This window comes from Cyclopterus lumpus, chromosome 7 (assembly GCF_009769545.1).
Source record: "Cyclopterus lumpus isolate fCycLum1 chromosome 7, fCycLum1.pri, whole genome shotgun sequence".
Taxonomy (NCBI): domain Eukaryota; kingdom Metazoa; phylum Chordata; class Actinopteri; order Perciformes; family Cyclopteridae; genus Cyclopterus; species Cyclopterus lumpus.
Window position 1 is genome coordinate 8,819,186 of NC_046972.1, and position 23,035 is coordinate 8,842,220.

A 23,035-nucleotide genomic window follows, 5' to 3' on the forward strand; every position below is an offset into this window, starting at 1 on the left:
TAATGTTCCTGATTTTGTGGATTTCTATAAATACAATAGTTGGGAGTGCAATAGTCCAACAAAAAAAAGGGAGGCAGAGCTACTTGTACTGGATGCAATGAGGCAGTGGGATATAAAGTTCAAGTTCATCTCTCCATAGTTCAGAATATTTCAAATCTAACAAACAAAATTCTAATTAAAAACAAACATGTTTGTGAATATATTAACAAAGATTCATGATAGTGGTTGGTTTCAAAATTCAAATCAGGCTTTTGTTTTTATGTTCAGAAAGTTAAAAGAATAGAACAGAAATAACTGTACCATCTGAGCCAAACAAGTAGTTTTACACTGGTCTATGAATTAGTCGAGGATGAAAAAGGGAAGTGCACCATAATGAAAAAGTGACTGACAGAAACAAAAACTCTCCACGCTAACGGACTGGCGCCATAACAACAGGACAAGCGTCCATTTCAACCAAAAATGATAGAGACAAAAATGAGGGGGATGAGGAGAACACGTGCAGCAAGCTTGGAAGTGATGGATTGTTGCTGAGGAGGCGCAACAGTTTTTATTGTTTACCTTAATAAGGATCTCAAATGTAAACATACTAGTGAAGACATAGTCTGCATAGCCTAGGATCTGAGGAGGCAATCAGAGTGACATAAGCACGCAGGGTTACTGAAGCTCTACCCGGCAAAGCACAACACAGCAAAAAGGGTCCTTTACCTTCAACAGGATCTCAACAGTAAAGATTGCGGTGAAAGCATAGTCAAAATAACCAAGTACCTGCAAGAGGCAATGCACAAGTTCAAGTTTTCAACAGCACAATATATTTAAATAAATATATATATATATATCAAAATATATATAAATGTGTATATATATAAATGTGTATATATATATATATATATATATATATATATATTATAAATATATATATACACACACACAAACACTAAGTGTTACACTGATGAGAATAACTACCGGTATATTAAAACTGCATGAGGCAATATTCTGATGCAGTATAAAATAAATAATCTAACTAACTTCTAAATTATTTCTATGTGTTTCTATGGCAGGTATGTAATGTTATAGGACCCAGGATTCATTGTAATATTTGCTCCTGTGCTTTTCTACTGTGGCATGTCGAAATGTGCGCCGTGATAAACTCGGATTGTCAGCTACAGAGAGACGAATAAACTCTCCAAATATGACGTGGGGTCGCCTTTTGGGGCCGCCAAAGACTACGGTCCTAGTGGCTAGTCCACGTACGATATTGCGAGCAGAGAAGTTGCGTATTGGGTCCTCAGCAGCCAGAGAGATGGAGCTGAGCATGATGAAGACCAGGATTAGGTTGGTGAAGATCTGATGGTTGATCAGCTTATGGCAGAACACACGAAACCTAAAGCGGAGAGAAAACCAAAGAAGAAGATTTGGAGACAGATGATGCACAGTGAGTGTTACATCAAGGCTGGTTCTGTGACACAGCTGTGGTTTCTGCTATCACTGAGATGCTTCTGGGATGTCTGTCACACTGAGCAGGGAGACTGGTTCCTGAGTCCATATCAGCACAAAGCGGTCCGAGACTCACGGGTTAGTGCTGCTGAAGATGAAGAAGGCGCTGCCCACCGGGATGGGCGGGGTCTTCTCTTTGATGCTGAGCTCCGACAGCCTCTGAGGGCGGGGCCCTGACGGGACTTCTGGGAGAACGGCATTATTGTCGTCATCATCGCAAGCTAGGAACAAAACTGGAGTTATTTATAATCCCTCTTCTGATTAAAACAGTCCTTCAGTTGCTTTTGTAGTTTCATTACTGCAGAAACCAAATTCAGTGTATGTCGTTGTTACGGTGTATGTGGTCCGAAACATGAGATCTCATTCAGAAATAATTAAGAACTTTATTTCATGTAAAATAAAGCTGTTCTCAGTACCACAGGAATTTACAGCCTTCCACCTCGCTGAATCTTGTCACTAGGAAAAGGTGATATTTGTGCCACAATTCTAACTCAACTGGACTGTCGGTGGTAAAATAACACTGGAGACCTCTACCTCTGATTTATATCATTTTTCAAACCTATAGTCAATCACAACACCAGGAAATTGGATGAATTGATGGATTATTGTGGACCCCCCCCAACTCAAAGTGTCACTTTTACCCAGAGAGTCGATGGCAGGATATGACTCCTTGTCTTCCTCCAACAACACTTCTGCTGGCACCTACACACAGTGATCAGGTTTCATAAAACTGAACAATTACTCAGATGAAAACTATATATAGATAATGCACTTTAAGACAGGCGGTCTGTTATGAACACAATTTGCATGATTTATGCCGATAACTAGTTTATTTTACCTTGGTCTCTCCATCCTTGACATCTGTGATTTCAACCTTCTTCTTCTCAGTGCTAATATCCCTGTGAGGGACAGATCAAACAGGGAGTAACTAACAAAGCAGAAGGCCATTTCGTTGTTCTGCCAATAGAAAGTGCCTGTGGCAAATGTGACATCTGTCTCCACGAACGATCAGACAGAAAATGGAAACAGAAATGAAAAATGTTAATTATTTAGGTGTTTTAAGCTGTACTTGGCACTATTCTTCCTCTTCTTGGCCTCCTCTTCCTCCTTCTGTGCTGTGTTGAGGCTCTCCGCGTCTGCCAGGTTGTCAACGGCGATGGCCAAGAAGACGTTTAGCAGGATGTCTGGTCATGTGACTTCAGAAGAAAACACTGAGCACATGAAAGACGCACCTGGGCTTTAGAATATGGAGACGACACTTTCTTACACAAGCAAGCGTGGAATGTGTGAGTGTGTGTGTGTGTGTGTGTGTGTGTGTGTATGTGTGTGTGTGTGTGTTTGTGTGTGTGGCCAGAAGGATACAGTTTCCACAGATAAAGAGGATGATGAAGTAAATGCAGACCACCATTCCAGAGGAGGCCGGACCGCCGTACGCCATGATACCGTCATACATCACCGTGTTCCAGTCTTCTCCTGTCAAGATCTGGCAAGCACAATATACAGATAGACAATAGTGTGAATCCTGAACACTGTTATGAAAATAATTATTATAATTATAATCAAGACAAAACACTCACCTGGAACACGGTGAGCAGGGCCTGGGGGAAGTTATCAAACGTGCTCCTTTTGGTCACAGTCTCATCAAAGTTGAACTTGCCCCCAAAGAGCTGCATGCCAAGCAGGGAGAAAATAATGATGAAGAGGAAGAGCAGCAGCAACAGGGAAGCGATGGACTTCATGGAGTTGAGCAGAGAGGCCACCAGGTTACTGAGAGATGCCCAATGACTGGAGAAGAAGAAGAAGTGTAAAGCAAGTTAACGGGAAGGATCCGCTCACAGAATGCCAAACACAAGATGTGAAGGTACTGAGGGGGACATGTAGGAATGATACTATTAGTTAGACGAGACATGAACACCACATTCTCCTGTGCCAGACGCCACGTATTAGTATTGACTATAGGTTGTTGTCATTTTCGTTTGTGGCGCTCTTTTGCTCACCGCGTAACCTTGAAGATGCGAAGGAGTCGTACGCAACGGAAGACGGAGATGCCCAGCGGACACATGAAGGCCAGCTCCACCAGGATGGTCTCTACGATGCCTCCGCACACCACGAAACAGTCAAAGCGGTTAAACAGGGACACGAAGTACGCCTGCAGCCCCAGACTGTACATCTTCACGAGCATCTCCATGGTGAACATTGCCAGGAGAACTTTGTTGGCTACGTCTGGAGAGAAGAGGACTTACTTCAACAGCCAATCATCGGACATGTTGAAACAGTCAAGAAAAAACTGAGGAGAATTCATGTTTTACGAAAACCTGAATAGAACAGAACAGAGCACGACAAGTTACCCTGGACTTTGGTCAGCCAGTCCGGCTGGTTGTAGTGCTCAGAGGCAATGGTGAGGGTGTTGAGGAACACCAAGATGATGACCAGCCAATAAAACGACACAGACTTCACGGCTGCTCGACACTTCCTGCGGCAGAAACGGTTCCACCGTCGCCACTGACGACTGACGAGACAAATAGTTCCACTTTAGGATCAACCGGCAGGATATGTGAGGCCAAAGTTAGAAGAGTTCACTTCAAAAATACGACGAAATAAGCCACAATAAAAACTTGTCTTTCTTGAATGGAGAATTATATTGAATCTAACTCATTTTGGAATGAACTCTTCTGACTTTGGCCTTCTTGCGTATGCATTTAATTGTGTTTTCTCACATATGCAGTTATACATGAAATAACATGAAATACCACTGAAATATGAATTTTAAAGAAGACAGGGAAATAACACAGTGATGAAACTGCAGCAACATCAGGATAAAGACAGATTGGTCGGATATAAAACATGACCGATATCGGATCAATCGTAATAAATTAGATGAAAACATTTGGGATTCAAGTACGAGGTAAGAATGAGTCATGCAAGATAAGTTGATCCAGTAAATGAATGAAGAAGGCATCAACATGCAGTGTCATACAGTACCGAGGTACTAACCTGCACTTTGACTTAGTAATTTTTTGACTGCGGAGGATAAAAGATTAGGCAACTTTAAATAAAAGGGCAACATGTGAAATTGTGCACTCTGCATTTGAGTCACATTTTCAATATGTGCAATAGCCCTTGTGTCTATTGACATCCCTTTATGAGCCTCTTTTTATTGGCTCATCACAGCAACAATACGGTCACACTCACCATAGCGGACCACAGCAGGGGGATTTGTTTTCCTCTCCGTTGTGATTTTCTGTGTTTGCCGACTCTGTCTCACTGGGCATGCTCGCTGTGGTAGCACACACACACACACACACACACACACACGCATACACACACACACACACACACACACACACACAGACACAAGACAAAGTAAGGTGAGACCATCAGGTGCCACGGTAACAAAGAGGTTTAGGACATAAAAACAGGTTTCAACAATAAAATACCAATTTTACTTGATTTTCCTATTGACACGCATTTGGCTTGGTTCCTCTTTGAAAAGAACAATTCTTTAATTTAGGATTATATTAAACTGAAACTATTAGAAGACTCAACTGAAAAAATGAGCCTTCACTTAAGAATAAACTGCTGGAAAAAAATATTAGCTGAAATTGTATCTGTCTTTCATGTTTTACAAAGCACTAGCCCAAACCCCTGGAAAACAAAAAATGCAGGTGTAAATAGAAGATGCTGGGTGACTCCTCAAAGTTGGGCATTAATGAAAGCTAATTCAGGGTTTTCTAATTTTAGAAAACCCTGAATTAGCTTTCATTCATTTAGAATCTATATTACAAGATAGTATCGTTCTCAAAGAAAGAGACTGACGATATCCAAACATTATGAATGCTAAGGTGCCTGCATAGATGAAGTCACAGTGAGTGAATGCTGCCAGACCTGAGTCAAATTGGACTTGATCAATCGTTTCGAAAAAGATTTGATTGATTGGAACCATCATAATATAAATATTGTTACTAGAGTTTAATTGTTAAATGTTGAATCTTTTTTCGTACTGACTGTATTGTCCAGCTGATTTATTTGATCAGACTATTTGGTCCAGGTCTGTATGCTGCAACAAATAGTTACATAGTTACAGAGTTACAGCATACAGCATATTGGAAATCACATATACTGTACATGCATTGTCTTTATAAATGACAAATGAAAGGAAAATGATGATGATTGGATGAGAGATCTGTACACAAATACTTTGACAATGCTGTTTACTTCAGAACCAAAATATATTTGACATGAGATTTACTGAAAACATTATTACTATGTTTTACTATACATTACAAGGGGTTTTCTGGATGTAATATTTAAACAGATTCTAATGTCTAATGTTGCTGGCAAAAAGTCTAAGAAGATTGTCTGGAAAGTTCTAATGTCACACAAAAATGTGCATCCTTTACATAAGACTTTGACCTTGACATGCATTATTCATTTAAAGTCATAGTTTTTTATACTAGGACTCCCATTTAGTATGTCGCAACAGAGAAGTACATTCAAATTTAGTTTGAAAAGCATTGTTTTACTGTATCTTGAAACTTGAAAGTACTAATGCTAAACGTTACACAAATTCATATCATGTTCAAGATGAATGGCAATCTCTCTTGTGTGAGCGTGTCATTCGTAACATTCACGTTAAAATGAAAGCTTCATAATTCGGTACACATCCCCCTCCACTGTGACATGGAGGCTGGAGCACATTTCCCCTCCATCAGCTTCTCGTGTGTTGTACAACACAAAGTGTTGATTCATTTCACTAGAAAGGCTTTGTGTGCCGCTCGGGGACAATGTGAAGCAAAGTTTAAAGGAGGTATTCGTGTGCTCCGTGAAATGGATTTGCTTAAGATGAGGATGGCAAGGATTAGACACTGATTAATGCGACAAAGGGCATGCGAACACAAAAGCACAAACAAAAGCAGAAGCAAAGCACACACAAGCATGAACTGTCCCTTTATGAACATGCACCAAAGGACGCACACTCCCTCACGCGCACACAAACGCATTTACCCTGTGTCTCTGTGGACTGCGTGAACCAGCCAAACTTTCCTTTCTTCTTCTCAGTGAGGTCAGCCAGCGTGACCCCTTGGTGTTACCAACATGCAGTTCACACAGCCAGACAGCAGAGGAAGCAGTGAGTCAGTACCGGAGAGAGAGGATTGGACAACAGAAGACAATACAAACTACAGCACAGACACGGCTACCGTGTCCAGGAAGAAAGCTACCAAACAAGTGTGCAGGACATACAGTAATATCCTCTAGCCATAAAAGACTATCTGTAAATCATTCACTGCTAACAGGAAGGGGATTGACACATAACAGGAAAGAGAAAAGTTAAAGAGACGATACTGTAAACATGAGCATAGAAACTCAGAGCCCAGTCTAGACAGATACTTGCTAACTGAAAGATGATTGTAGAAGTAGAGAATAGTTGTTGAATAGTACTGAAAAATAGCCAGGCTCATATGTCTTAGCTGAATGCAGATATACCGGTATTGGCGTATTTATTTATTGGCTATGTCAGCCAATAAATAAAAAATAAAAATGCAAGTTCAGACATGGCATTTATTTGTTTGAGGTACGTATCTTTATCATAATTCTTTCAAAACTAACAATACTATATTGACCTCAAAAATCCCCTCGGTTACAGACTAACAATAAATACAATATTAGACTGAAAAGGATTAGCAGTAATCACAACTTCAGAAAGAAAAGATAGAAAGCAGAGAAGGGAAAACCTGCTCGCAAGAGGAGGAGAAGATATGAAGACACAGAAGGTGGAAAAGGGAGAAAGAGGGAGAGAAAAAACTAATGTTAGCGGCAATCTACAGACGTTTTCTTTTACACGGTCGCTGCAGGAGTTAAGGAGAGAAAGTTAGTGTGTGGCCTCAGGTGTCTACAACAGCAGCAGCAGAGGTAGAAGCAGAGCAATTACTGGAGGATGTAAAAACCGACAGGTACATATGCACTGACCGCACTGTGAATGGTTTAAAGGCACTGGAGCAGTGTGGCAAAACCTGCCAACCCTGTTACCCACAATGCAACTCTACCGGCATCAATTGGGTCTGAGAGTCACGTGTATTATGTTGCTGACGTAGCCTCAAGCCGCGAGCCCTCATCCTATTGAACAACATATATGTGTGATAAAGAAGGTAAATTATTGACCTGTGACATAAAGTATCAGCAAACCTAAACGCCAATCAGTATGAGAGGCAAATACTCATTATTCAGTAAGACACAGACTCAAAAAGAGAGAAACAGAGAGCAAACTATGCGAGAAAAAGTTCTTCTGAGCATCATGACTGTATCAAGCAAGTTTTTCTATATTTTGTTAGTATGATGTCCTTGTGAATTGGATAGATCAAGCATTTGGTCATCTCAAAAGGCAGTTATGTAAATAATTCTATCCTTTATGTAAGTGATGGTTGACGGGGACATTTAAAGAGAGAACTGCATGGCTGAACTCTTCTGCACTCGCACAGTGCACCAGGAAGGTCCTCCACAAACACATCTGATAAAACACTCCTAGATCCACTGGATGAAAAGAAACATGGTGCTCTGGATTTGTGGGATTGTAGCCACCGAGAAAAAGTAAACTAATGTACTAAAATGAACAACAAGGGCAAAATGTGGTATTTGCTAAACACACAATTTCAAAATTGGGATGGATTTTGACAAAGTGAAAACTCAGCAGAGTGCATCAGCCGCTACAAAGACAAATAACTTTATACTGTGGGTGACTGTGTGTCAGTGGTTAGCAGGTCCATCCTGCATTGCTCCCTGTAGCTGTGTCTACAGTGTATGAATGTAAAGTGTTTTTGAGTACCTTAAAAAGCGCTATATAAATTAAATGCATTATTCTTATAAAGGGTTATTTAATGTGTAAACTGTATGTACTCTAAACTGTAAAAATCCACACAGGGTGCAATCATTCTCTTCCCACAATAAGCCTCCTCCAGATCAGAATAAGCTATATTTTATTTCTCTCACACGCACACACACGCACAAAACCAAACATCCACAGTTATCGCTCTGTCGTCATGGCAACTGAACACACAAGGCCACACCGTAGAATAGACTGAAAATCATGGCACCGCCGTCGCCCACTTTCTTTGTGCTACCTCAGAGGTCGCCACCAAGGCTGACGTCCCTGTTGCGCCATCCCGAAACAGAGTTGTTTTTTTTCCTGGTTGGTGTCTCATCACAAAGGCGATCACAACGTGCAGAGAGTTTAAGACTGCACTGATCAAGAGATGATAATGAGCATCTATATGTGTCATACATTGATACACAGTGTGATTCTGCAGGGTCACGTACATGTTCAGGAAGTATTTATATTGTTGACCTAATTAATGAAAGTAATTCACCTCACAAAATTATGAGGTGAATCCGGTGGTGAATGTCTTATTTTGCTACAATAACTGTTCTGGATTGATTCCTTATTGTAGAAATGACCTGTTTTACCAAACTACACAACCTGGAGAAAGATATATTTTATCGAATGCATCGTTGATATTCATGTGTCGTCTCCAATCTAGCGGAGCCAGAGCAATTTGTCCCAGATACATAGAGCATTTCCTTTATGATACATGAAAGGCAAAGCATCGGTGAGCTTGTCCAAGTGGAATAACAACAGAAAGATGAGTAATGGTTTGCCCTCGTCACCTGCCTCCTTTCTCTATCAATGAGAATAAGAGACATGCAACAATATGTAAAGGCAGCAGAGTTTAAGGCTTGGCTTAACTCTCAGTTCTGTTTGCATTACTCAGAGAGACAAAATTTATTAAATTCAGGGAACTCACGGTTACGCTTGCCCTCCTCGTCGCCCTCCTCCTCGTTCTCAGGGTCAATGTCCTCCGCCTGGGTTATCCAGTCCAGGTAGCCCTTCAGGTCTTCCTCTAACTGCTGCTTCTCACGTAGCTTCTGGAAATCTCCCCGAGCCTTGGCCTTCTCTCGCTCTTTGGAAAACTCTCTGGACAGGGCAGAGCATAACGATGGTCAAACCTGACTCAGATAATACTGTACTGCACTAAAACAGAACTGATGAACATATGGCTTCTAATGTTTTTAAAATGATAGCTTATTGAACCGTTTCATCCAGCGTCTGAGAATATTCTTAGTGTTTGAAACACAACCTGTTGTCTTGTGCACAGCACAGAACCAACAAAGCACCTCAAAACTTACCCGCTCAACACACCCAAAACCAAGTTGAGAACAAAGAAGGACCCAAAGATGACCAGACTGACAAAGTAGACCCAGGGCAGCTCAAAGCCCATTGCATCGTTCATCTGAATAGAAACACAAATAGAGAAGGGGGAATATTAGACGTGGTTTATTTATATGTTTTGGTTCATTGTACATATATTCTCTTCTTTTTTAATGTTTTTTGTATACTAAAATTGCAATAGTTCCTGTTTTTATCAAACGTGTTGTACTGAATTGAACTAGTTTGCTCTAGTAAACCCAAAGACACTCGCAAACAACTTCTCAAACGTCTACAAAGAATAGTCTAATTCTACCAAATGTAGTTTAGTTTGACAGCTGCCTTGGTGTTGCATCCATTCAAGTATTAATGTCTGGATGATGGGAAGCTAAAGCCCATAATGTCCTTCAGAGGGAAAGAGATCTCCAGAGAGCTACAACTAAAAGTGGAGCAGGAACTGTGACCACTAGAGGGCACCACGTGAGAGACGACTGGGTTAGCGATGAGTGGATGATGATATTTATCTTTTAGTAATGATGACGTGGTAAATGACCTCACTACAAAGTGTGTTTTAATCCAGCTGTTTGGCAAAAAGAACATTTATAGTTGTATGTGTACATTTTTAACCTCATACCTGGCTTTTAACGTAGTCCAAATTACCTGGATACACTTGACACTTAACTTTTCGTTGTCCTGTACATGCAATTCTACTTAAAAACTCCTAATACCACAGCAGCTGGCATGGAAGAGACAACTCAATGCTACAACTATGCCTCCAGCAGCAGCACAAGATATTGAATTGATTTATGTAGTAAAGGTCAGAGGTCTCTCTGTCTATCCATGCAGCTATCCTTCTTTAAGGCTCGTCTCCTTCTTTCGGCACCTTAACAGCAGTTTTAGCATGGGATTGCCATGGTAACACATACAGTAAAAAGTAAAGAGTGTGCGAGGGAGAGAAAAAGGAGAAAAAGGACAACACGCCGAGGTTCATTATTTCAAAGATGAGGGTCTCCATCAATAAAAGGATGTGGGTGGATTCTGATTAAAACCCATTCTGAGTTGGGCTTCAATGCTGAGTGTTTTGGCTAGTTAAAAGCTGCTTTTTATTTTTGCTAATGAAAAGCTGAAGGTTTTGAAGTGAGCCTGGCTTTTGGGAGTTTTGAAATGTTGTTATGAACGAAAAGAAGGGCAATAGTTCAGGCTACAGCTCTCAACGAGCACTGCTTTGTATATGAGCTTGAATATTGCAGGAAACAGAGACCGAATGTCTTTTATATATTGAGAGCCTTAATGAGTTATGTTTCTTGTAGACTGCAGAGCTTAAACCTTGTAATTTATCCTCAGACGTTATTGTGATTGTCCTGTATGACACAACACTTTTGTACATCATCTTAATTGTCGTCCATGTTACATAATAGTAATAAATAATAAATAAATGGTAATGTCTTATGTAAAATACTTGTTGTTGAAAGGGGCTGTACAAAAAAACGTGCCTTGCCTAATCAATGCACATTGCCATCATCCTGTCACATTTATGGCACTTATTTCATAACTTCAATATATTGGGATACTACTATCAGTTAAAATATAGCCTTATAACTTTCAAATTCCTTTCTGTGATGGAAATTAACCTTTCCAATATTCTTTAGAGAAAGCAAGGGTAATGTTGAAACACTTAAATGTCTAAATGTAACAAATAAAGCAATTCAACACGGGGTAATCATGAAAAATACGTCACACTGTTTTTAACTTTAACTTAAAAGATGTGGAAGATGACTGACATACTGTAGACATACCCGACGTTACAGTATTTTACCAGCTTTTGTCAAAATCAAAGATCTCAAAAGTGAGACACGTGGATTATGAACTCAAATTATGGCCCCATTTCAGCTCCACCAGTCATGTTGATGCATATTACCCAGTAGAGAACGTCGGTCCAGCCCTCCATGGTGATGCACTGGAACACAGTGAGCATGGCAAACAAAAAGTTGTCGAAGTTGGTGATGCCGTTGTTGGGGCCTTGCCAGCCCTCTTTGCAAGACGTACCATTGAGCAGGCAATGGCGGCCGTGCCCTGAAACCGCACATGGCGTGGCCTCTTCTTCCGCGAGGGCACCTGGGGGCACAGAGTCCGACAGATGAATCCACTGGATTGTAGCTGGCGCATAAGGAAGGCTAAGAGAAGATCAACGCTTTCTGTTTGAAATGGCACCTTTTTCTATTCTTAAATCTCTCTTTTTACTGAATATCTTGGTCTTAATCATACTATTTTATCATCTCCTTTTGCTGGTTATCCTAGTCTACATTGTCTTAGCCTCCTATCACCATTTCATTCTTTTGACTGTATTCATTTCTTAAAATTGCCTGCTCCGTTTAATTAATAAGGAAAAATCTCTTATAAGAGCATTTTCCTTTGATTTTTCCTTTGATTTTTTCTGGAAAAAGCTTACGATTAATTATGATCACTATATTTGTAATAATTACTCTATAAAGAGAGAATAAAACAGTTATTTAAGCTTATCCCAGTCAGACAGACCACACAGATCAGCGCCTTGCTCACAGAAAAAGACATGAAGGGGGATTAAAGGGAGCTTCCATCTCGCTCAGTCATGATTTACACATTATTTATTTCAAATGTTTGATAGATATCGCGATATTATCGTGATCGTGAATTCTTTTGGCCACGATAATCACATAGTGAAATATCTGATATTGTAAAAGCCCTCGCTTCAAGCAATGCTAGAGTAGGTCAAGCCTATTTCCATAATAATTAGATATTAGTCATCAAATCACTGGCTTTAATCCACCCATCTGTTGTTCTGTCCTGTTTTCAGCAGCGTTCCACCATTTACATTCAAGGAGCATGTGTCCATTCATTCATAGGGATTACATTCTGTATAGATGAGATGTATCCTCCTCTTCATACTGTAGGATGGATGTGGGGCTCCATTAAAAAAGGGTTTCAAGGATCGAACATTGAATACATTGCATGAGATTCACAAGGTCTCATTAATTAAATCAAAATCAAATTAAACCAAAAATGTAAATAAAAATCGCGAGCCCCTACCATACCTGTTTGTATCACGTAGCATGTTGCATGCATTTTGCCAATGAAGAGCTCCAGCCCAATGATGGCGTAGATGATAATGACAAAGAGGACCAGCAGAGCGATGTGAAGCAGGGGAACCATGGCTTTAATAATGGAGTTTAAAACCACCTGTAAACCTGCAAAGGGAACACATGACAGAAATATAAATGTTGGTGTGTACCCAACAATTAGTGCCTTCCATATGAGAAAAGCAGCAATAGTATATTTGTTCCTTATTTTATTTTTTATTTCATGTAGAAACCTTAATTATGTGTTTATGTTACCAAGAACATACATCTATATTCTCGATGCTAAAAATATATATATATCAATATATATATATATATATATATATATATATATATATATATATATATATATACTGTATATATATGTATATATATATACATATATATACACATATATATACACACATATATATATATATATATATATATATATATATATATATATATATATATATATATATATATATATATATATTAGTTTGGTCATTAAACTAGCCATTCTCCTTTCGAGCTCCAGAAACAGGCGGAAACTTACAATTATAAGTATTACTGATTATTTTCTCAAGTCTATTGTTTGGACAAATGATATGCAGAAAAGCAAACAGCTACATACACACACAAAGCTATCAGTCGTTGTAAAGTCATGGCATTATCCTCATGATATCACCGATTAGACATAAAAGCCCACAAACCGGCCTCCATAGCTTCAGCCAACGAGCCCAAATATCACAGCTTAATTAAACGGAACAAACCAGAGTACAGAGACAAATGTTAAACCAGATTAGAACTGAAAATGTCATTGAAGCTCAGTTCATCTTTCCTTCCTGAGACAGGTGCACAAGACATTGCTATGGCAACTCAAAGAATGCAGAGACATTCGGGCAACGTCATGTTCAGGTCAAATATGAGGTGGACTGAAATAGTGAAGGAAGCCGCATCTCATGATCTTTTCTTTGCAGGAAGGGAAGTTTTCTTTTCAAATATCTCCGGTAATATTCCAGTGGTTAGCCACGGTCAAACAAGCAGCATTACACTGCTCGCTGTAGAATGAATGCTGTACAGAAACATGAAATAACTTCTGCTTGTTCCTATTTGCTGTTGATTGCTACAATTGCACTATATTGGCTTGGGCAGAGACCACTGGCTTATGTTAGAATCTGCCCAGCCAAACAAATATCTTAGTTAACTTAATACTGAAGGTATGGGGGGATCTCAATAGCAGGGTAGACCCAGCTCATTAGGTTCATCAGTTGTTCAATAGTCAACAGGTTCCCTTTTGTTGACTGATTTCAATACTATGTGGATGTGTACACACTTTGCTCGACAAATATCTGCCTCTCTTGTTAGCTGTATGAACACATTTTTATTGTTATTATTGTTATCAGTAGCCGATACATAGAATCACCCAACGACTGATTAAATAGTGTGTGCAAGTGTGTGCAAGTCAAGGGATACGGACAAGTAACTCAAGTCTCAACTGCTTCAGACCTAAAACCAGCTCAGTGTTAACTCACTAGGGACTCCAGAGACAAGGCGAAGTGGTCGTAGCACGCGGAAAGCTCGGAGGGCCTTGACATCAAACCCCCCAGGTTTGCCTCCAGACTGGCCGCCAGAATCAGCGTCTTTGGTTATCATCTCCAGAACCACACTGAACAACCTGATGGAGAGGAGAGAGGGAAACAGTGACAGAGATGTCATGAAAACAGAGCAACGGTAAGGTAAGGTAAGGTAAGGATGTTTATTGTCATTGTAAACGAAATTAAGTTGGCAACTCAGTCAGTACAGCACAGGAAAGCAAGACACCTCTTTGTCTCTGTGTGCATGCACCTGTGTGTGCAAGTGTGTGCTCATATGCTTTATGTGCCTTTTATGTCTGCGCATATTTACCTTTACCATCACAGTTTACATTAAAGTCCTACCAGGGCCAGGTGATCTACTGATCACTCCTAACAAGGCCATGTGTGTGCACGTGTGGACATACGTGTGTGTGTGCGCGCGCGTGTGTGTGTGTGTGTGTTTGTGTGCGTGCTCGTGTGTGTGTGTGTGTGTGTGTGTGTGTGTGTGTGTGTGCATGTTTCGAAATATTACTGCCATCTTGTTTCTGAATTAGATGAGAATGAAAATCTGGGAAGCCACGCAAATGACGGACAGCTAAATGTTGAGCTAGGTGCTTGTGCAATTCCTATATGTCTGATTGAAAGTGAATGAGGGACCGTATGAGCAATAACGTGCATCGTTAAAGCTCAAGTGTATGTAAGAAATCTGTGTCTCTGTGTGTGTGTGTGTGTGTGTGTGTGTGTGTGTGTGTGTGTGTGTGTGTGTGTGTGTGTGTGTGTGTGTGTGTGTCATGCATGCGCTACTCTGAGCTCACCCCACTATGACGATGACAAAGTCCAGCATGTTCCAGCCATTTCTGACGTAGGAGTTTTGGTGCATGACCAGACCGTAAGCAATAATCTTCAGAAATGTCTCTATCGTGAAAATGATCAGGAAGGCGTATTCTACTGTTTCCTGCGTGGAGAGAGCGAGAAAAGAGAAGAAAGAGAACAGTTTAGTCACCTAACTTTGCCCAAACTTTGCCAAATAATGTGCATGGGGGTTGCCAAAAAAGGAGACAATGAGACGAGAAGGTATAAGAACTAAGACAATATTTCCCTGGTTATCACCACAGTTGGCATGGCAACTGGTTTACTTTTTTGTCAAAGCAAACGGAAGAGTATCTTTGACTTGACTTTGATCAGATCCACAGCCTTCTGCTGACTAGTGTAAAAGTAGGTTTCCAATAAATAATGCTCTCCTGTTATGTATAGTTATTATAATATTATAATAGTTTCAATGTGACTCCAATCCTGTTGCAAAAAGCTAAACTGAACGTAAAACTTAAGCATGGTTTGGCACGATCAAGAATGTGAGATTTGATTTGCACATCACCTCTCGAGGACATGCTGAGCGGAAGGTTGAAGGAAATAAAAATATCTTTATAAACACAATTCTTAACATATTCTGTTGTGGAAGTGATGCATTTGACATCAGTAGTTTGGAATAAAAGGAAGAACTTGGTGATTAACATGACCATTGATGATCACTTTGGGCGAACAGACAAACAAAACTAAAAAGATGTCGAAGTATTACCAGCACTGTTTATTTACAGCTGATCTCTGGGAAATGTAGCACACAAACAATAAACCAATGACCACCGAAGCATCAGAAATTGAGGCAAAATAATACATTCCAGGGCCAAAAAAGATGATATTCAAATTCTACAGTCATAGTGTATGTCCTGCTGCATCATCAGCATGTTTCCATGGTAACGCTGTCTGGTAACGGAAACAGGTCCCTGAATTTGGACATATCCACATACATCTATTTATTGAGCTTCCCTTTCATTGTCTCTCTGCTTCTCCCACACAAACTCCCTCTTTTTCTATCTGTGGATGTCTCTCTCTCTCTCTCTCGTTCTCTCAGTCTCCCTCAATGCAAAAGGTTAGTGAGTCAGGTGTAAGGACCATTAAGCAAAGCACTTCTTCTGTTGATTTAAAGGACACAAACACAGAAGGTGCACACAGAGACATTCATGCCCACTGAAAGATACTGACAACAACAGTAACACTCAGACTTCACACCCACCCAAGCGGGTAAGAGACCCGCAGTAGTACACACACTTCTGAAAGCAAACCAGCTTTCGCACGGGGAATATAAAAGCTCCTGGCAATGGTGACTGCACAGTTAGGATGTGTAATTAAACAGCAGCCATTGAAAGATGACAACAGCGACCTATATTGTTTGTTCGTGCTCCATAACCGCATGTGCTGTATATTCTATTTAAATGCAGACTATCATTGCATGCAGTCAGGTACAGTCCTTTCATAATGCAGAAAAAGGCCCTGATTCTTCAGATGAACATCTGAGCTGCCGTGTAGTTATGTATTTCTCTACAATGTCTGTCTGGCTCATAATTGTTATCTGGTGTAAACTGAGCGGTGTGTCATAACAGTAGCTGTGTGATGACCAGTTAAGGTCAACAGGCTCCGCAACTCAGAGCTGTTTAACACTGATGAAGAGACTCCGAAGCACACACACACCACACACACACACACACACACCACACACACACACACACACACACACTCTCACACACACACACACACACACGTACACACCACAAACACACACACACACGCACTCACACACACGCACCACACACAACACAAACTCACGCACCACACGCACACACACACACACACTCACTCACACACACACACACACACACCACACACGCACACACTCCACAAACACACACACTCACACACATGCACCACACACACACACACACAAGCTCCTCCGCTTAGTGAACAGCTGACAAACTGTGTATATGTGTGTGTATCTGTTTAGCCCTCTGCATGCAGGTTGTGACCTGCGGAGTGCAGCTGATCATCAACATGGTTGTGTCTTAAGAATGGAGATTACTGTAGGACAATGGAGACAATAAATAGAGCGGTCACATGATCTTACATACTGAATTAATACCCACTCACCCGCACACACACTAAAAACATTGAAGCGTAAGCAATTATGAACACCTAAAACAACTGACAACTGTTCAAAAACAAAATCAATAGTAAAAAGCTAAGATATTTGAAAAATGAGTGTAAGCATTCAGTTACACACTGCTTCCATTACCTGAATATATAATGTATTTTTAACACAAGTAATAGAGGCACTATACTATGATTATATATTATATATAATTGGATTTGAGATTGGATTTGATTTGATTTTGTTGATAGTTAGATCAAGTGATAATTAATGTTAATGCATTTATTTCATTTGTAAGACGTCCTTTGTCATGAAGAGTCCATTTCACAGACATTTACAATAAGTCAACCCTCTCCTGCATGTCCCACTGTAGTACACTGTATTCCTGGGTGTTATACCCAAAGAAATGCAAGATAACCTGACAGACAGTTTTACTTTCAACCACCTCACCCAAAATGAAAAAGAAAAATCGGACACAATGAATGATGGAGGCCAAAAGCAGCAGACAGCAGTTTTCAGAGGGCAGGTGCATGTGTGCAATGCTGGTAATGAAAAAAAAAACACTTCCTGCTGCCGCATCATATTAAAAGCTTTCCTGTGAAAGGGCTGGATTATGTCTTTATTATGAAGCAGCTATGAAGACCTGTAATTACTGTGGTTAGCTCATCCTGCATTATTTAAATATATATTTTTAAGCACAAAATTCAACATTATTATAATGAATTAATATAAATACGTTACAACAATTATTGTTTTAGCATGTAGGCAAAAAACTAAATGAATAAACTAGTGTAGAGGGAGCCGCTCATATATTCTAAATTACACCATAATGCACTATATTTTCAAATGTATCTAATTCAGCAAACTAGAAGACCCATCAGAAACTCATTTTGCACTGAAACCCACAGTTTAGTGTTTTGCTCATGTAACTTCCACTCCTCCCCTCCTCCCCACAGGGTACAGGAGTGGATTTAATAAGTAGACAGAAAATAAATAGTCTTTGCCCTCTGCCCTATTACATACCTCATGATGGCTTTAATACACATGGCATGATGTTACATAATAAATATAAAATCTCTTGTTTCTCACATGGGTTCCTGGATAGTATGTGAGTGAAGGAGTGTTAGAGACACGTGGCGCTGTGTGACATAATTAGTGGGGTTGAGTGCTGACCAGGAGGTGGAAAGAGAAACACCCAAAACCCTGTCAACCCTCTTCTCTCGACAACCCGTTGTTGTTAGAACTGAGGTGGAGACTGGGAAATGCAATGCCCACACTGGTATGCTCAAGAGCCACAAAGCTGCTTTTATTTGGTTTTGTTCAAAGGATCAATTAAAAAGTTCCAACGGTTTTTGTTTCCTTTGTCCAAACCCTGTGAAGACCACTACACTAGTGCATCGTGGTAATCGCCTTCTGTGCTTGTTATACAGCTGTGATAGAGATAACGTTGCCATGGAAATCAGGCTTTTTTTCATGTGTGGGCAGAGAATGAGACTTGAAGTTGGGATACTCAAGACAACCGCCTCTTGTACAGCACACGTTGTCAGATAAATAGGAGTTTTCACTGATGCACTAGACACTTTAGCCAGCAAGTGCCTTTAAATCTGAGCTGCACACATAAAAGGTGAGTGACCAATGTTAAAGATCCTTTAAGTAGGTTAATTGTTTGAATACAAAAATATAGTCGCATTGCATTTTGTTTCTCTGAGTATTTAGGATCTAAATAGCTCATTCTTCTTACGTGTGTGTTGTGGTGATTTTAAATACCATTGCTCCATTTAGACTTGTTGTTTTTTACGTTGGATGTCAAGGTCTCAGATCACAATCGTCTAATTATAGCTTTACTCAGGATCCACAATGCCCAAATTTGGATTTACTGGCTTCAGCAACTAGCATCATTACATTACATTCAGCTGACGCTTTTATCCAAAGCGAATTACATACGTAGACACAGCTACGGGGAGCAATTCAGGGTTAAGTGTCTTGCTCAAGGACACATCGACATGAGCTAGCGGAGCCGGGGATCGAACCGCTGATCCTCTGATTGAAAGACGGACCCACAGTCGCCCTGTGTTGGCGTTGAGTGGTAAGCTCAAAGAATAGGCCTGAAGGAAGTCCTTTTCCATGAGCACTGCCGTACGTCCAAGTTTTCCTACAGTCGTTAATTGTGAAAGCAGGAGGATGAAGTGCATTTGTTCTCCTTTCCCTCGTTACATTCCTTGGCTTTAAGATGTCTTTCCTAACCGCAGCACAACACCGGCCCAGGCACACATTACGAAGCAGCTTAACTGATTTAAGGAGGAGCAGTGCTTCCTGTAATCTCCCAAATCTCCTCTTTTGGAAGCCAGACAAGAAATGTTGGTTGCTGAAGCCAAGAGAGCTCACAGTCGCTCTACAGAAGACAGACAAAATGTCCAGATGATGTTTTGGGATCGGCAGAGACTGTATTGCATGTTTTCAGTCGAGAGAAGTCAACAACTGTAAAAAAAATTATAAAAAAGAGACACTCATTACATTACATTACATTACGTGTCATTTAGCTGACGCTTTTATCCAAAGCGACTTACAATAAGTGCATTAAACCATGAGTCCAAACTCAGAACAACAAGAATCAAGCAAGTACAATTTCTTCAATAACGTTAAACTACAAAGTGCTATCAGTAAGAGACATTTAAGTGCTACTAAAGTGTTAAACTACAAAGTGCTATCGGTAAGGGACATTTAAGTGCTACTAGAGTGCTACTACGGCTCTACCTTCCCTATTCAAGGTATATTCGAAAAAGATGTGTTTTTAGTTTGCGACGGAAGATGTAGAGACTTTCTGCTGTCCTGATGTCAATGGGGAGCTCGTTCCACCAATGAGGAGCCAGCACAGCAAACAGTCGTGACTTCGTTGAGTGTTTAGCTCGAAGTGAAGGAGCTACAAGCCGATTGGCAGAAGCCGAGCGAAGTGAACGGGCTGGGGTGTACGGTTTGACCATGTCCTGGACGTAGACCGGACCCGATCTCAGAGTTGTGCCGTTATTATGAAGAGATGTAGGGTCAGCTTTATCCTCTCTATCCTCATGGCTTTATTGATCGACCTATTAGCCTGGCTAAACCACAATCACCCCTTTTGAGATTGAGCTGGACGATAGACAATTGGTTTGAGCTCTCGTGCACTCAGGCATCACCACGGACAGCCCGACACCTGACGGGACAAATGCACAACTTTGTTTTGCATTTTTCTGTTTTTGTGGTTGCTTTATTGTGCACTCTGCATCAGGCTGTACAATGATACGAATGTAAAACTGTGTTCTCCAATAAGACAAACTGGAAGCAAGCAATGGTGAGTTGGCTGTACTCTGCAAGCGCCACATTATGTTGTGTGAATCTTTGCAGTTATACCAACAAGTTCCTTTTCTGCGCCATCCCACGACACATGACCACCTAATTAATTATCTCAATGTGATTTGTATCAGTCTGATTCTGGATTTGTTTCTCTTCCGTGGATAATACAGTGCAGTTTTTTGCACAGTACTTAGCCATTTAGAAAATATAAATAAACATGAATAGCTTACATGATCACAAAGGTGCTGCTTGGACAATAATGCAGGGAATTAATGCAGTGAATTAATGTCTCAATCTGTGTCCATTAGCAATGTGGTATTTGAGATACGTTTTTGGTCTATGGCCCTTATTGCATATTTAGATCGAATTAATACAAACTTGTTTTGCTGTCAACTGCAGGCGGGAATGTTTATTGTTATTTAAAGGAGTTTTTAATCTTCATATAATGAAATAAATTGTGTTAATTATGGAGGCGGATTCATTTACTAGCTGTTCTTCTCTGTTTCCTGTCTTTGTGCTAAGCTAGCCATCTGCTGATGATAGCTTCATATTTAACCTACAGACATGAGTGTCTTCTCATCTAACTCTCAGCAAGAAAGCGTGGAATATTTCCCAAAAATGTTAAATTATTCCCTTAAAAAAGAAGCTCATTGGTCTCCAGATCTGTGAGAAGTAACATACTTTTAGAACAGTGCTTAAAAAGTTGCTCTTCAGTGGCTTCACAGATCACAGATCTTACAAAATGACACCACCAAATTAAAACACATATTTTAAAGCAACCGGAGCAGCTTCAGTCCCTCCTGAGGAGCCCCGCCTCTTAGAAAACACTTGGGAATGTCTTAAAAAGGTGTATCTGTCTCTCAACAACAGTGTTTGTGTTGTGATGATTTTGATGTGTGTCCAAACCAAAATCCATATTAAAAAAAGGAAGAAAATATACACAAATACATACTGTATGCAAGCAGTACTAATTCAAGATGCAGGGAACAGCTGGCCAGTGTTATGTCATGAATGAACTGAAGAGCCCACTTCAGGCAATGAAGTGTACCTGGAGTATCCAGGGTGCATCAAAATTATTTCAACGTTCAACGAGAGCGAGAGAGAGAGAGAGAGAGAGAGAGACGTTATGCAGATGGTGAGGTGCTGACATTTTCTTTTCTGTCCGATCGTTCATGCACTCTGATTTCAACACTGACTTACTATGTGTTTTTCAGGTGACTGTATTCCCCCTCTGTGTATATTCTGGTGTGTGTATGTGTGTGTTTGTGTGTGTGTGTGTGTAAATTGATTAGAGAGAAGAGCTGGGAGCTTCACATACACACAAACACACACAGCAGATGCAGAGTCACGCGATGTCACTACCCTCATTGATGATAACACAAGCTGACATAACACTCAATGCCATGTGGCTCTGTGTGTGTGTGTGTGTGTGTGTGTGTGTGTGTGTGTGTGTGTGTGTGTGTGTGTGTGTGTGTGTGTGTGTGTGTGTGCTCAGTATCATCCACCCCACCCAACAGGTACTGTAGCATCCCATAATGATCTGTCTGTGAACAAGAGCTGCGGTGATGTCAGCCCGAGTCACATGATGTAAACAGGAAGTTGATCTTTCAAAACATGTTTTTAAACAAAACTATTGATATTCATCGACATTGATCAGCAAACAAGTGGCCTTACATATATAGAAACCTCATGAACTAGATTCTAAAACATGAATAAATCCTACAGCACCTTAAATGAAATGTTAATAAAGACCAGAAGAGCACATACCTCAGAGCTGTACAGAGATCCCATTCTGGAGGACCATCATGTGTTTGATCATTGAATTTTGAACTGTGGTAAATAGTGACAGTAACTGTGTTTATTTATCTTTCATAAAATATCTTCCTACAATTAAATATATGATGGGGTACACAAGTACTGTATAGTTGCAGTTAAGCCTATATGCTGAATATTAATAGTATGTAGTAGAGTGAGCATCATCCTTTAAACAGTTTAAGCATGTCATATTTTGCGTTGAGTTGATAAATCAAGGTTTCCTTCAGCTCTTTATCGTGGAGAGAGAGCAGCAACATCCTCTGCTGATGTCAGGAGAAAGTTGTACACTTTTAAAGAAAACTGTAGTCTACAGTCACGGTAGCAGCTGTGTCCTAAAAGTAAAGCCAAGGCTAATGGGAATGTAAGAGGCACAAAGAATCCAGCAATCCATAAAATATATGTCAGAGTGATATTGCCATCCATTGAGCGTGGCTAAAAACAAGAGCACACACACTATTTCTCAGATCCACTGACGGATCAGACTTCCTATATTCACATCTGGGTAATTAATCACAGCCCCTTTAGATAAAATGACAAAAACTCAACG

At 40.3% G+C, this 23,035-nt stretch overlaps 1 protein-coding gene across 1 annotated transcript in view; it reads right to left on the minus strand.

Moving 5' to 3' along the window:
• cacna1db (calcium channel, voltage-dependent, L type, alpha 1D subunit, b) overlaps window positions 1-23,035 on the minus strand; it is a 63,768-nt gene that overhangs the window by 22,196 nt on the left and 18,537 nt on the right. The window contains exons 4-20 of the mRNA XM_034536671.1: window positions 15,179-15,318; window positions 14,322-14,464; window positions 12,763-12,915; window positions 11,610-11,806; window positions 9,673-9,776; window positions 9,291-9,460; window positions 4,687-4,771; window positions 3,843-4,003; window positions 3,492-3,717; window positions 3,072-3,279; window positions 2,857-2,977; window positions 2,564-2,678; window positions 2,333-2,393; window positions 2,136-2,196; window positions 1,571-1,715; window positions 1,252-1,381; window positions 706-765 (exon numbers count right to left, since the gene is read on the minus strand). Coding sequence (XP_034392562.1) covers window positions 706-765; window positions 1,252-1,381; window positions 1,571-1,715; window positions 2,136-2,196; window positions 2,333-2,393; window positions 2,564-2,678; window positions 2,857-2,977; window positions 3,072-3,279; window positions 3,492-3,717; window positions 3,843-4,003; window positions 4,687-4,771; window positions 9,291-9,460; window positions 9,673-9,776; window positions 11,610-11,806; window positions 12,763-12,915; window positions 14,322-14,464; window positions 15,179-15,318 — 2,280 coding nt within the window. The remainder of the gene's footprint in view (window positions 1-705; window positions 766-1,251; window positions 1,382-1,570; window positions 1,716-2,135; window positions 2,197-2,332; window positions 2,394-2,563; window positions 2,679-2,856; window positions 2,978-3,071; window positions 3,280-3,491; window positions 3,718-3,842; window positions 4,004-4,686; window positions 4,772-9,290; window positions 9,461-9,672; window positions 9,777-11,609; window positions 11,807-12,762; window positions 12,916-14,321; window positions 14,465-15,178; window positions 15,319-23,035) is intronic.